Source organism: Doryrhamphus excisus, linkage group LG16 (genome assembly GCF_037039965.1).
Source record: "Doryrhamphus excisus strain RoL-2023G ecotype Guam linkage group LG16, RoL_Dexc_Guam_v1.1, whole genome shotgun sequence".
Taxonomy (NCBI): Eukaryota; Metazoa; Chordata; class Actinopteri; order Syngnathiformes; family Syngnathidae; genus Doryrhamphus; species Doryrhamphus excisus.
In genome coordinates this window covers 11,548,780-11,564,653 of record NC_136372.1, presented here as the reverse complement: position 1 = coordinate 11,564,653, position 15,874 = coordinate 11,548,780, and the positions used below count along the sequence as shown (strand labels likewise).

General features: G+C 40.6%; 2 protein-coding genes and 1 long non-coding RNA gene across 3 annotated transcripts; 2 read left to right on the top strand and 1 right to left on the bottom strand.

The window, feature by feature from the left end:
* Positions 1-237: 237 nt before the first annotated feature.
* On the top strand, positions 238-11,746 carry aldh16a1 (aldehyde dehydrogenase 16 family, member A1). The gene is made up of 17 exons (XM_058049418.2): positions 238-496; positions 968-1,067; positions 2,619-2,745; positions 2,830-2,987; positions 3,054-3,131; positions 4,247-4,434; positions 4,514-4,672; positions 4,746-4,904; positions 5,711-5,867; positions 5,948-6,023; positions 6,109-6,214; positions 6,942-7,066; positions 7,185-7,355; positions 8,395-8,599; positions 8,689-8,874; positions 10,685-10,810; positions 10,931-11,746. Exons 1-17 carry the CDS (start codon positions 407-409, stop codon positions 11,102-11,104), a joined length of 2,385 nt encoding a protein of 794 aa, XP_057905401.2. The 5' UTR covers positions 238-406; the 3' UTR covers positions 11,105-11,746.
* On the bottom strand, positions 8,049-11,761 carry LOC144901883 (uncharacterized). Its single transcript, XR_013630021.1, has 3 exons — positions 10,660-11,761; positions 8,756-8,850; positions 8,049-8,452 (listed from the first exon to the last, which is right to left on the bottom strand). It is a non-coding gene; the product is annotated as an uncharacterized LOC144901883 (long non-coding RNA).
* A 1,323-nt stretch (positions 11,762-13,084) lies between these two features.
* On the top strand, positions 13,085-14,694 carry LOC131103287 (ferritin, middle subunit). The gene is made up of 4 exons (XM_058049421.2): positions 13,085-13,359; positions 13,972-14,118; positions 14,186-14,311; positions 14,394-14,694. Exons 1-4 carry the CDS (start codon positions 13,258-13,260, stop codon positions 14,547-14,549), a joined length of 531 nt encoding a protein of 176 aa, XP_057905404.2. The 5' UTR covers positions 13,085-13,257; the 3' UTR covers positions 14,550-14,694.
* The last annotated feature ends 1,180 nt before the right edge of the window (positions 14,695-15,874 follow it).

The following is a 15,874-nucleotide window of genomic DNA, read 5'->3' as shown; positions in this document are numbered from 1 at the left end:
TTTATTGATTGTATGGTTGTTACAGTGGTACGTTATTTAATCAAATTTACTATGTACACTGATTGCGTTAATAAAAAAACAAACAAACAGTAAACTGGTGTGAGTTGCAGAATTGGCGTTTTAAATAATCATGGAAAACATAACTTTGATAAAAAAATAATTACAAGTTCATTGAAGAAATATAAAACATAGTATGCCATGACGGAAGTAATCTTTTCATCTCAAGTTGTTAGCCGGCGGAATCGAGAGGCAGCACATTCACTTTTTTACGTGTTGTGGTTGACGTCTGTTCATTTAGGGGGAAGCGTTAGGAACTTTCAAACCAAAGAGTTTGACCTTAAACAACTCTTCAGACTCGAATTAGGAAAGCAAAAGACATTTACCTCGACACTAAGTTGCAACTATTATGGCCGGAACCACCACAAAGACTGTGCCCGATATTTTTCAAAGTATGGAGTACGGACCAGCTTCAAGTCCCAACACTGCCACTGCACAGGTACATTGTCAATATTGGTTCATGAAAATTACTTAGCAAACCGACTTATTTTTGTTTTATACGGCGTATAGAAATGCCGTGTTAGAGTCGTTACTGTAGTCATGTGAAATTTATTAACCTTTGGCTGTAACTCACAAGGCAAACATGTGACTGGATGCCTCCTTTTAAATCTAATAATTGTCTTATTACAAGAGGGCGATATTTCACGTTAGGCAAGCCTTTTTTTTTACAGAAAAATAGAATGATGCTGGCAGTTTGCGCTTCAACTGACAATTTTGAACTTTGCTCCTCAGTCTGTAAATAGTTTACCGCCTTCCTCATCTACAGTCTCTTAATCAGCCAATGTCCAGCTTAGGCAGCCTTCTTCCAACCAATCACATGCCAGCTGTCTGCTAATGACCGTTTAAGGTTGACCTTGTTGGAGAAGATATAGTTCATTGTCATTATGTTCAATCTCTTTGCTTCTTTTAGGCCTGGCTGGATCATCATTCTCGTGTTCTGGGTTTGTTTATTGATGGCAAGTTTGTCCGTCCAGCAGACAGACAGACTCGCTCACTGATGGACTCCAGGGGTGAGATCAGTTCAAGTTGCACAGATTGGACTGTGAACTCTTTTTTTCCCTGGCAGCTGAATTTTCATTTGACAAAAAAAAATGTGCAAAAAAAGCCTTTTCAACAATGATACATATGCACATAGCAACCCACTCTCAGTTGTGTTGATTTAGCTTTACAGAATAGCACATTAATACAGTCAAAGGATGAATGTCTGCAATGGTGGCAACCTTTTTTCACCTTCAAAGTCACACAAGACCTCAGTCATATTGCAGTGTTTTCCTACAATAATACATTTAGACCACCACAAATGTCATGCATGTGTGTTTTGGTTGGGAAGTTTACCAGAATAACTGATTTGCACAGTGCTTAACTTCACCCTGCACCATAATCATAAATTAACATACTTATTTTTGCACTACTAAAACATACACCTCACTGTTATGTACAATAATGCTGCAAACGTGCAATACTGGACTTGTGTGCAATAAGATTCATTCATCCAAGTGCAATACTACATTTTGTGTACTGAAATTCCACATTTGGTTACCGCAATTCTACGTCTTGTTACTGTATAGGTTATTGTTTTTGACTGCAATTCTACATTTTGTTACTGTATGGGCTATTGTTTTGATGTAGATATGGTTACTTATTTTGAACTGCACCTGCCCCTTTTTTATTTATATTGTTATTCCTTGTTTTATTTTTATCATTTTCCTTATTATTTTTACCTTCTACAAAATGCACCATGGAGTTGCACTCAAATTTCGTTGTATGCAAGACCTCACAGCTAGGAGACCCGAGTTCAATTCCAATTCCATGTGGAGTTTGCATGTTTTCCCCATGCATGCGTGGGTTTTCTCCGGGTACTCCGGTTTCCTCCCACATTCCAAAAACATGCTAGGTTAATTGGCAACTCCATTTAGTTATTTTGTAACAAGGCTAAAAAAAACAAGTTAAAGACTACATTTTGTGTCAGCTTTGTGTTACAGATGACAAGGCATTGAACCGTTGAATGTTTTTGGACACCGCATTTTGACTGCCAAATTTATACACAGTGGCTTTAAAAATAAAACTAATACTGTTATTCTTTTCTGGCAAAGGCTAGAAACCTGTTTATGACCTTTTAAATAGGATTTTTAACATTATTAGAGCCCTCTAGACATAAACTAGCACCCCTATAGTCACATTTACATTTGTGTGTCTACCCAATATAGTAGACAATAAGTCATATAAGAGGCTGCACAGCAGGTGGTTAGCGCGCAGGCTTCACAGCTAGGAGACCGGAGTTCAATTCCCCCCTCAGCCCTCTCTATGTGGAGTTTGCGGTAGTTTGAGGGTACTCCGGCTGCCTCCCACGTTCCAAAAACGGTTAATTGGCGACTCCAAATTGTCCATAGGTATGAATGTGAGTGTGAATGGTTGTGCCTTGTGATTGGCTGGCCACCAGTCCAGGGTGTACCCCGACTCTCGCCCGAAGAAAGCTGGGATAGCGGTAGAAAATGAATGAATGAATGAATGAATACAATGACAAAAAAGGCCATTCTGATTGTGATTCTGACCATCTATAGGTGGCCTGGTGTGTAGTACATTGTGTGCTGTGGAGGCTGATATTTCCCAGTGCGCTTCGTCTGCCATGAAGGGCTTTGAGACCTGGAGCGGCATGTCCTGCTACCAAAGATCCAAAGTCCTGCTCAGGTAAATGTAACATAACACTAAAACACATAAAAATTCCAATCCCATGATGCCTGTGTTCATTTCTCATCTGTCTTCCCTTAACAGGCTGGCAAGTACTCTCGGGCAGCATGGCCAGTGTGTTACTGAGCTGTGTGACCTGTGTCAAGCCCCCATCGCCTCCTCCACTCTTGTTAGAATGTTGCAGTACTACAGCAGCTGGGCTCAGCTCAGAGACACTCTCATTGCAAATTGGATGCCACTAGGTAAACAAACAAGCACACTATAGTATTACTGTTGTACTATAGGTTTTGTTTTGTTTTGTTTTGCAGGTGTGGTTGCAGTGGTTGTCTCTGATGACTGCACTCTTTATTCCTTGTTCCTTAAAGTCTTACCTGCGCTAGCTATGGGTAAGAAACTTGCTCTGGGTTGATGACGTATGTCATTTATATAATATAACTAGTACATTAGGGGTGTGTATTGGCAAGAATCTGGCGGTACGATATATATCACGATACTGTTAACAAGCGATATTTTTTGTTTTTCTTGTAGTTAGATTATTTCCTGGAAAAACTGAATTACATCAGCAATATGCACTTACTAAACACATTTGTATTTGAGTATGTTATGCTGTATCACAAACTTTCCTCTGTAAAAACTTAAAGTGTAGTATTGGATAAATAAAGCTTTAACATCCAGCTTTAAATTTACAAAAAAAACCAACATAAAACAAATAAATTAAATTATGTCTCAAGATGCTGCTCAAATGTTCACATTCTATAAGCTGTGAAGAAATGCAGAGTATACAGTCCCTGACTTATCCACCATCAGAACAGTATTTTTGTGGAATAAAGTAACTAACATCAGTAAAAAGTCCTTTTAGGATGCTTGAAAATAAACATTATTTAACAAAATAGTGATATCAATTTGAAAAACAAAATACCTGCAATATCACAGTACTACTTTTGTATTATACAAAAGGACCTTCGCATTGTTTGCTAGCGGCAGGTCCCTCATGGTGTCTCGCAGATTTGTTGTGTTTCCCGAATACTTTATTCCGGCATGACACATTTTACAAACGGCATGGGTGTTGTCAATTTGTGCACACCCTACTTTGTGTAGAAATCCAAAATGTGTCCACACTTCAGCCTTGTACGCCGCAGGGGCCGCTGTTATGTGCTCGCATTCTGCCATGTTGAACTGTGTTTGTGTGAGGACGTTTCACTCATCAATCTCGTTCAACTCAGCGTCCTTGCCTAATTGACTACGTAAGTGCTGCCAACTAACGATCGGAGGTTTCAATTAAAATCAGAAATGAACCTTTGCCGTGTCTGCACTTGAATAAATAGCATATACCGTCTATGATAAATTCCTAAAAATATTGATATTATACTTTTTAATATCGATACAGTATCGTGGAATGAAGTATCGCGATATATCACCGAAACAATATTTTCTTACACCCCCATAGTATATACTATAATAAATTTTTTAAAGATGTTGTGAGGTACTGTCGTCTTCTCAGGTAACGCTGTCACCATTGTCCCTGGTCAGAGCACCGCCGCTCCGGTGCTTCTCGTGGCTCAACTTTTTACGGCGGCAGGCGTCCCTGCCGGAGCCCTCAGCGTTTTAACTGGCAGTGACATGTCGCTGGCTGCTGATGTGGCCCAGAACCCCAGCATCAGCTACGTCACATACAGTGGCAACAAGCAGGTTAAAGCACATTAAAAAATATATTTAAGCAGCGTTATTGATCATATCTTTTATGATGTGTTTATTTATTCCATGTCAGGATGGTGTGAATCTTTGTAAAGCCACAGCAGGGATGGGTGTGCCGGTCTCTGTCTCCCCGAAAATTGGCGCCACATGCCCCATCATTATTTTTGAGTCTGCTGACATCAACAGTGCTCTGGATGACGTGATAGAGACCGTCTTCAAGAAGAAAAAAGAGGTGAGTCAAGACAGATTCATTAGTTTTTAATGCTTGGTTTGTTTAACAGTCCTCTCTTCCTCTGTTCCTGCAGATGCATTGGGTGCTGTGTGTGCAGGAGAGCGTGATGGACAGCGTGGTGGCCCGTCTACAGATGCGCATGGCGGGCTTGAAGTGTGTGGCGCTTCCCAGCAATGACGCCAGGCTGTTAGTGGACACTGCAGTGCAGGACGCTCAACACAAGGGGGCTAAGGCGAGTCACGAAACATTCAGCCAGATCTTTGCTGGCGGCTGCACGGTGAAGTGGTTTGCGCGCAGGCCTCACAGCTAGGAGACCCGAGTTCAATTCCACCCTCAGCCATCTCTGTGTGGAGTTTGCATGTTCTCCCCGTTCATGTTCTCCGGGTACTCCGGTTTCCTCCCACATTCCAAAAACATGCTAGGTTAATTGTCGACTCCAAATTGTCCATAGGTATGAATGTGAGTGTGAATGGTTGTTTGTCTATATGTGCCCTGTGATTGGCTGGCCACCAGTCCAGGGTGTACCCCACCTCTCGCCCAAAGACAGCTGGGATAGGCTCCAGCACTCCCCTGCCATCCTCATGAGGATAAGCAGTAGAAAATGAATGAATGCTTTGCTGGCATACAGTATGTGTGCACTGATGGCCCGCCACAAATACATTTGGGCCACTACAGATTTGGTAGTGACTGAACACATTATAATGGACGTGTATGTGGCTTGTCGTACAGTAGATGGCATCCTATCACTGGTTCTTAACATACCTCATACACACATACCTACAGAATGTGTTAGAAGGCATCAACAACTACAAGAAGTAAAACTAACATCCTAATTAAGGTTTAAAAACAAGAGATAATGACATGCATGTTTCATGCATGATTCCTAAAGAATGAAAAAATCTTGTGTTAGGTTCCATGTTTACATAGCACAACAGAACACAAGTCAAAATCATCTAAAATGGCCAGAAGTGAATGGGTTGTCTTTTTAAAAATGGCTACGGTTGAATATAATCAGGCCTATTTTATTCACTTCCTCAGTTGATGCCATCCTGCGCTGTCCCCTCCGCTGGTGCCCAATATCCTCCCACAGTACTCTGTGGAGTGGCCCCCTCCTCTCCATGTGTCGTCACGCCTCCTCCTGGGCCGCTGCTTCCTCTCATGACCTTCAGAAGCAACACAGAAGCGGTGACTCTCGGTAGTTTGATGCCCTCGTGGATCTCCATGGATCACCTATTGTCCATTAAAACCTCACGAATGCTCTGTGTTGTACCACAGGGAATCACAGTCCACATGGCCAAGCAGCTTCCATCTGGACCGAAGACCTGACTCTGGCTCTGGAGACGGCAAAGAGGCATGCACGCTCTTTTCTAGTGTCGTTTTTCCCGGCTTTTCCTATTTCATTTCTTTGTATCATCTTCCCGTCTCTCTCACTCTAGTCTTTCAGTTGGCTCTGTGTGGGTGAACTCCCACCCTCTCTCAGATCCATGTCTTCCTTTTTCGGGTCACAAAGACAGCGGCACCTGCACCGATGGAGGGCAAGAGGTTAGTTCATTAACAGGGCATGCTGGTACCACTCCTATGTTAATTGATTCATTTCTGTTGCACTCTGCAGCTGCATCATCAGTAAATATTAAAAAAAAAAGATTAAAGACACACCTTTTTAATCAGGCTTTTAACTAATACTTTGAAACTTTTCTTATGTTTTTATCTTTTTAGTCCTATTTTATGCTCTTAGTCTTCAGCTTTTAACTCCAGTGTTTCCTCAGGGGGGTCCTCCACACTTGGGGGCTGTGTCGGGTCTGCTGAGGGGGTGCCATCCTTGGGTCCCTTCGACCCGGCCGGCTGGGGGTTCCTCCCTTTTAATGGGGGGGTCCGCCCGTCTGTCGGAGTCGGGGGGCCTGGGTGCTGGTCCCCCGATGGCACGGCCTGCAGCTCCTCCCAGTGTGGACGGCCCCAAAGGTGCCGTTTCCTTGATCCTCAGTGCCATGCCATGTCTCTCTACTGTGTGTGATTGTGTGTGTGTGTGTGTGTGTGTGTGTCTAGTATGGAGGGTGGGAAGGAGGGGCTTACTTTTGTTTCTTTGTTTTTTTTTGTTTTTTTCCTTTTGTTTTTTTTTTTAATTGTGTAATTGTGGTAATTGTTTTAATTCTGTAAAGCACTTTGTGTTGCATGTCTTTGCAGGAAAAGTGCTATACAAATAAAGTTGATTTGATTTTGATTTAAAACATTTCTAGCCTAAATACATGAAGATATCATCTCTTTCTTCCAGGGTCTGTATCACTTTCTACGACCGTATAACTCTTGTGCTCTCCCTCGTGCTTCACCGCTTGCTATTGACTATGCAAAGTTTGGAACTGACGCCCCCCAAGTCATCATTCCGGATGACACCGCAAGGTAAGCCTCAAAACGTCTAAATGTAGGGTTGACATCATCATTAAAATAAAGTTTTGAGGTTTGAAATATCTTCTACTTCATATTTAAGGTCATTTTGCTCACATGTTCTGTTGTACAGTACGCCAAAGTCCTACTCTCAGTTTGTCGGTGGCAAGGCATGCAAAGCAGAGTCTGGCTGCAGTGTAGCGGTTTATCCACAAGGAGGCGGCAGCGTGTTAGGGTACTGTCCTGATGGAGGCCAGAAAGATGTCCGGAACGCTGTGGAGGCAGCTATCAAAGTTCAGCCTGGGTGAGATGCACGTAGCCAAATACGCAAACGCCTCTACTCTATGTTGTGTAATCAATCTTATTTTCCCATCGTTAACCCAAACTTCTCCCACTTGTTGCACGGTTAGACTTACAAGAGCAGTTTGGGTGTTGTGTAACCTTTTTGACTGTTTATTGCTAGTTAAAGACTAACTTGACATACAAAGTAAACGAGACAGTGTGTCAACATAGTTTGGATATGATCAGTTGTGCACTGCTGCATTTTGGTAATGGTAATGGTTTTATTTCATTTGAACATGCATATTACAATTGAATGCATCACATAATCAGTTCACAGTTCCACATGTCCAAAAGGAGTAGGAAGAAGCAAAGCTTATTAAAATCCTACCCCTCCATCTGGTACATTTACAATCAGTAACTGTTACATTTGTTCACTTCCTGCTTTCCTAATCTAATTTAAGTTTTTTTTAAACTTTATTTTATAATTTTCTTATTATATTTTATTTACTTTTTTAATTTATTTTTTGTTCACTTCCTGCTTTCCTAATATAATTTAAGTTTTTTTTACTTTATTTTTATAATTTTTTATTATAATATTTTGTTTTTTAATAATTTTTTTGTTCACTTCCTGCTTTCCTAATATAATTTAAGTTTTAACTTTATAATTTTTTTATTATATTTTATTTTTTGTTTTATTTAATTTAATTTTGTTCACTTCCTGCTTTCCTAATAAATTTAAGTTTTTTTTAAACATTATTTTATATTTTTTATTGTATTTATTTATTTTATTTTTATTTTTTTGTGACGTACCGAAGTACTGTCAATATCGTCATATGTATAAGACTCTTGATGTGCTATACATATCACTTCTCTCAGATGTTGTTTTCACCTCTAAATGCAGTCTACACAAGCCATACCTATTCTACTTTATATGAAACTGGTGTCACAGGTGTCAATACTTTTCCTCACATATCCAAATATAACTGATTTTTGAAAGGCACTGTTTCATGGTGTTCTATAAGATCTGAATATCGAACATCAACACAACTTTTCTCCTCTAGTTGGATGAAAAAGAGTCCATCTGCACGCGCTCAGTCCATCCAGTCTCTGGCCAAGGGTCTTGAGGGAAAAAGGAAAGACATAGCATCGTCAATCAGCAACCAAACCGGTCTCCCAATGGAAGAGGCAGACATGGAGGTGGAGCTAAGCATCGCCAGGCTCAGTGATTGGGCGGCCTACTGTGACAAAATTCGAGGCGGAACTCTGGTAAAACTCACCGACTAATTTTACAGGATTTTACGCTGAATGATTGTAATGATTGCTCGTTAACATAAAGTCTGGGCTGTCTTGTTCAGCCCGTGCCGCAGTCTGGATCAGGTTTCTCCATTCCTGAAGCCCTTGGGGTTATAGGGGTGGTCCTACCTGATAAGCAACCCCTCCTCTCCATGGTAACAGTGCTTGGAGCGGCCGTCTCCACAGGCAACGCCATCATCATGGTACCCAGTGAGAAGTATCCACTGCCGGCATTGACATTTATTCAAGTGAGTTTGACGACCATATTCAAATGAATGGATGTTACTCACTGAAAACAATAGCAATTCATGCTAGTCTTGGTAGTTCTGGACTTATAAAGCTATACAGTATACATAGTATATACTATATATATACAGTGCATCCGGAAAGTATTCACAGCCCTTCACTTTTTCTACATTTTGTCATGTTACAGCCTCATTCCAAACTGAATTAAATTAATCTCTTACCTCAAAATTCTACACAAAATACTCCATTATGACAATGTGAAAAAAGGTTTTTTTGACATGTTTTGAATGTATTAAAAATAGAAAACAAAAAAATCACATTTACATAAGTATTCACAGCCTTTGCTTATTACTTTGTTGATCCACCTTTGGCAGCAATTACAGCCTCAAGTCTTTTTGAATATGATCCCACAAGTTTAGCACACCTATCTTTAGGCAGTTTTGCCCATTCTTCTTTGCAATAAGTCTCAAGCTCCATCAGGTTGGATGGGAGACGTCTGTGCACAGCCATTTTCAGATCTCTCCAGAGATGTTCGATCGGATTCAAGTCTGGACTCTGGCTGGGCCACTCCAGGACATTCACGGAGTGGTTCTGAAGCCAATCTTTTGAGATCTTGGCTGTGTGCTAATGTCTACTGTCAAGGTACATGACCAGTCTACTGAGGTCAAGAGCGCTCTGGAGCAGGTTTTCATCCAGGATATCTCTATATATTGCTGCATTCATTTTTCTTTCTATCCTGACTAGTCTGGCAGTTCCTGCTGCTGTAAAACATCCCCACAGCATGATGCTGCCACCACCATGCTTCACTGTAGGGATGGTATTGGCCTGGTGATGAGCAGTGCCTGGTTTCCTCCAAACATGGCGCCTGGCATTCACACCAAAGAGTTCAATCTTTGTCTCATCAGACCAGAGAATTTTGTTTCTCATGGTCTGAGAGTCATTCAGGTGCTTTTTGGCAAATTCCAGACGGGCTGCCATGTTCCTTTTACTAAGGAGTGGCTTTCGTCTGGCCACTCTACCATACAGGCCTGATTGGTGGATTGCTGCAGAGATGGTTGTCCTTCTGGAAGGCTCTCCTCTCTCCACAGAGGAACGCTGGAGCTCTGACAGAGTGACCATCGGGGCCTTGGTCACCTCCCTGACTAAGGCCCTTCTTCCCCGATCGCTCAGTTTAGAAGGCCGGCCAGCTCTAGGAAGAGTCCTGGTGGTTCCAAACGTCTTCCATTTACGAATAATGGAGGCCACTGTGCTCTTTGGGACCTTCAAAGCAGCAGAAATGTTTCTGTATCCTTCCCCAGATTTGTGCCTCAAGACAATCCTGTCTCGCAGGTCTACAGACAGTTCTTTTGACTTCATGCTTGGTGTTTGTGCTCTGACATGCACAGTCAACTGTGGGACCTTATATAGACAGTTATTATATTTCCAAATCATGTCCAATCAACTGAATTTACTGCAGGTGGACTCCAATTAAGCTGTAGAAAGATCTCAAGGATGATCAGGGGAAAAAAGATGCACCTGAGCTCAATTTTGAGCTTCATGGCAAAGGCTGTGAATACTTATGTAAATGTGATTTTTTTGTTTTCTATTTTTAATAAATTCAAAACATGTCAAAAAAAACTTTTTTCACATTGTCATAATGGAGTATTTTGTGTAGAATTTTGAGGTAAGAGATTAATTTAATACAGTTTGGAATGAGGCTGTAACATGACAAAATGTAGAAAAAGTGAAGCGCTGTGAATACTTTCCGGATGCACTGTATGTTCCTCTACTACAACATACCTACTCACTTTTGGCATGTCTATTTGATTTCAGGTCCTCCAGTCTTCAGATCTGCCAGCAGGCTTGGTCAGCATCATTCCAGGGAGAAGAGACCAGCTGACAAAGGCTCTTGCAAATCACAGCGTCATCAAGGCCATCTGGTACTGGGGCAACCACGAGGTGAGGGCCAACGCCCGTCAGACCTGAGAAGCTCAACACTTCCTTTAGTGATATCCATCTTTAATCCATATTGTCAGTATTCAGACACCTCACAATGGCGCTGTTCCTTATTTGCCGCAGGGCTGCCAGTACCTCCAGTACACTTGCACCAACCCTCTGAAAACCCTACGCCTGTTCTGCCAAACGGACAAGGACGGGAAAGATAGCAGCAGGGACTGGACTCACGCTTGTGTCTTAGAGGAGATGTGGAGAAATGCTGTGCAGTGGAAGAGTGTGTGGATTCCTACAGCATAAAAAAACAACTACAAAATAACTAACATGACAAGAAATGTGTATTCCCCCCCTCCTATTATCACCTTAGGTGGTTTTACATACTGTACAAAGTGGAACCCGCTTATGTGGACCAACTTAAGTCCTGGTCCACTGTTTTTACTACTTATTACTAAAGTGCGGCCCAAGGACGTCATAAAATTTGATTTATGTCAACATCGGTCAGGCAGTCTTAGGGGTGTCAACATCCTGTAAAAAAACCTCTCAATATGTTGTTAAGCAATGACTGATAAGGCCTGAATCGAGTGAAGGCCAAAGGTCAGGCTGTAGTGTTTTACAACAGTCAACAGCAGAGAGAGACTGGCAGAACAAAATACTTATAAGGTTTATTTTCTGCTCTCCTACCTCATGTTGCTCTTACATGTGCAGAATGTTAGGTCATACTGTATGTGACAGCTATACTGACCATGGATCCACTGTTCTGTCATAATGAGAGATTCAAATGGTACCATATTCCACATTATTTCCCAATAATGTGTCCTATTCAGACAATATATGTTGCCTTTACTACTGTAATGTAATTATTGCGCTTGTAAACATTCCATTGTCAAATAAGCGTTTATCCTTTCTGTTTAGAAGCTATAATTAAAGTATGATTTTACTTGTTTTTGTTTCTTGTTTTTTCTTAGTCTTACATAGGAAGAACTAACAGGTACATTTCATTGTTTAGTATGTGAAAAATAAAGAATAAAAAGGTGATTACACAAAATACTACCATCAGCCTTATATAATGTGCTGTTGTTTTGGGTTATTTATGATTGCACATGCAAGAAACTGAGAAATAATTACATATTTAAAATATATATTGATGGCTTTGTATAATAAAATAAAATTAGGAAACTGAAAAATGCAGAAAAATAATACATTTATGTTGTATAAACCCATCCTGAACTCTTACGCATCTTGTGCAATTCTTGTTTTCCCCTTCTTTTACGTTCTGTTCCTGCCAGCACAGCCATGAGGTCAGCTTCCTGTCAGACATCTCTCAGTCACAAGACCCCTCCCCTTGGAAACAATGACAGTGCAAAAACAAAAGGTTGAAAGCTAACATGGACAAGATGCTGAGTCACTCACCATGACACAACAAAATCCTCCCCTGCAACAAGAAGAAAAGAACAATGTCAGCATACATAAGCTGCTGGGTAACTGTGACTCAGCAAAACTCATGGTATGGGTTATGTATCAAGTTATTATTTATAATTGTAGTATGTGATGAATTCCAATGTAACTTGTATGCATGTAATTTTAAGTATTTACCATGAAGAAACAGGTGTCTGAATATGGACATGTACATTTTGTTAAGATATTAAAGGATAAATGAATAACTCGGTACTGGGGTACAAATGTTTTTATATTTAAATATTTAAATTATATTGAAATATTTTATATTTAATATTGTATGTTTATTTAAATATAGAAATTATTATTAAATTATAAATATTAATAAAATATTACATTATATAAATATTAATAATATGTTTACATGTTGAACATAAATTAAAATATTTCTATACACCATTTTTACGGTTGCTCTTACTGAGGCTAAAAGTGACCTTTGCACTGTAGTTCAGCAATAAGGCTGTGTTATTGAGCAATGCATTTTAACAGCACATTTATGCTGCATAAAGACTATAGTTTCCTAACATGGTGTCTGAATAATTAGATATTTGTAGTGTTATTGCTGTCTTCTTTGTTTATAGGTTCAGCTAATGAATTTGTGATTATAAATTCAAGTCAGTGTATGGAAAAAAAACAATCGCATACAGTTTGAGTATGACACAACACATTTTTAACTATCAGTGGTCACATGACCACAACACACCAATAATTTTCGCTGCAGTCCATGTCACGTGCTGCCGAGCGTCCTGATTGGTGGGCGTGGGCGGAATGACGTAATAACCGTCTCGAGGTCTGCTGGAGAAGTATAAATACTGTGTGTGTCGGCCTCCATGTAGTAAACGAGGAGAGGTTCTTGCTTCAACAGTGATTGAACGGAACTTCTTTCGGTCCTTTTACTTCCATATCGACTCGGCAAACTCTTTAACACTTCCAAATAACTCTACATAAAGCTCTATTTTTGTACCGTTTTGTAAGAAAAGACAAACACGCCAGCCGAAATGGAGTCTCAAGTGCGCCAGAACTACCACCGAGAATGCGAGGCCGCCATTAACCGAATGGTCAACATGGAGATGTTCGCTTCCTACACCTACACTTCCATGGTAAGCAAAACGGGGTTTCTAATCATGATAGTATTTAAGAAACGTTTAAATGGCTTCAATCGCGTAGAATTCCTGTTTTCCCTACTTACACTTAGCATTATGAGTGCACAAGTGAACGCACTTCACGCACTCAAAGGATACTGTAATTGGACGTGTGCGAATTTATAAATACTTCGTCAGTGCACTTCAAGCGTACTTAGTTCCTAAGGGTGCCAATTGTGGCAGTGCAGTCCCAAATTGATTACTATGGTAACCCCCCCCCACCCCAATTAAAGCCACTGGAGTTAGTCCCTATGGTTCCGCTACTTAAACATGGCGATAATTTAGTGAAGTTCCGCTTCTTCGCTGCACATTCGCCATTTGGGCCTTTTTGAGTGCAACATCCGGGTACTGGCGGCGCACTGCATTTTTCAGACAGAACGCACTTCCGCACTCGGATGCTAACTTTGTATGGTGCGCAAATTGAAACTTCTTATCGCTCAAACTATTTAATAAAATTGCTTCGTCACGTTTAGCTTGTTGTTTTGCACCAATCAATCGATGAGACCATTTTAGATCTTGTAACTTTAAAAGTGCTATAATGTGTGTTTTTATGTTTTCTACTTAAACCAGGCATTTTACTTCTCCCGAGATGACGTGGCCCTTCCAGGCTTTGCTCATTTCTTTAAGGAGAACAGTGACGAAGAGCGGGAGCATGCTGAGAAGCTGCTATCCTTCCAAAACAACAGAGGTGGACGCATCTTCCTCCAGGACATCAAGGTATGCAAATACATGTTTTATAATGATTAGTACACGTATGTGTGCTATAATTGTTGTTTTTATGTAGAAACCAGAGCGTGATGAGTGGGGGAGTGGACTTGAAGCCATGCAGTGTGCTCTGCAGTTGGAGAAAAACGTCAACCAGGCTTTACTGGAGCTGCACAAACTGGCCTCTGATCATGTGGACCCTCATGTAGGTGGTCTGATGGACTGAAATATTACATTAATCAGCTGCACCTGTACTAAACCTGTTTTTTTTTTTCTGGTGTCCACAGCTGTGTGACTTCCTTGAAAGCCACTACCTGAACGAGCAAGTGGAAGCTATCAAGAAGCTGGGCGACTACATCAGCAACCTGTCCCGCATGGACGCCCATAACAACAAGATGGCCGAATACTTGTTTGACAAGCATTCTCTGGGGGGCAAGAGCTAAACGGTGTTTGAGTGCCTCTTCAATTTAATCAGGCATTCGCTTTCTATCAAACTTAACATGATTTCATATATAATTTGGTTTCAAACATGTTGCAAGTCAATTTGGAAGTCTAATGTGCTATTCTAAATAAACCTTTTGAGCTGGACTATGGTGTACTGTAATATCTTTACAATTGTCAAACTAGAAATTGCCTATTGAAAGGGCATGATCCTTTACTTTTCAGGGGCTTTTAAAATGTTATACGATCCCTGTGGGGCACCGTAGTACCCTAAACTATGCCATTAATCTGCATTCTTCTATTAAGTCAAGTTGAATATGCAGCCTGCTCTAATTCATGTGGAAGGTGACCAGGCCATGTAATGAACATGCTTTAACATGTCAACCCTTCCATTGTTTTGTGGACACTCCCATATTTTTACACCTTAGCTGTTTTCTTCCAGATGAATTTCCTTTTAACTTATACAATTTTCCTTATTTTCAACAAGTTAACAGGAATGGGAATGTCCTGTTTCACCACGGGACATTTGCCTGTCAACTTTTGTCCAACTCCACTTCATTGGTAGCCCACTACATTAACTAATGTATGAATGCAGAGCGGACCATGGCCCATTCTAATATTCATTCATTCATTATTCATTCATTTTCTACCGCTTTTTCCTCATGAGGGTCGCGGGGGTGCTGGAGCCTATCCCAGCTGTCTTCGGGCGAGAGGCAGGGTACACCCTGGACTGATCGCCAGCCAATCACAGGGCACATATAGACAAACAACCATTCACACTCACATTCATACCTATGGACAATTTGGAGTCGCCAATTAACCTAGCATGTTTTTGGAATGTGGGAGGAAACCGGAGTACCCGGAGAAAACCCACGCATGCACGGGGAGAACATGCAAACTCCACACAGAGATGGCCGAGGGTGGAATTGAACTCTGGTCTCCTAGCTGTGAGGTCTGCGCACTAACCACTAGACCGCCATGCCGCCCCATTCTAATATAATTTAACAAAACTAGAGGAAAAATGGAAAATCGACAAATTTGCAAGAATAAAGTCAAAATATTGACAAAGTGATCGAATGAGACTAATATGAGGAAACATAATTGTAGTTGCATTAGGTTGAAATACTATGGGTTTTTTTAAGTGGTAAAATGAGAAAAGTGGAAAAAAAGTTAATTTGTGATAAACTGAAGTCGTAATTACAAGAAGAAGGATGAAATAGTTCAATATATTTCAAGAAATTGAAAAATAATTTTACAAGAATAAAGTATTCCTGTGAGAAAAATGCCATTTTACAGGACTAAAGTCACTCATATAAAAAGTCATTTT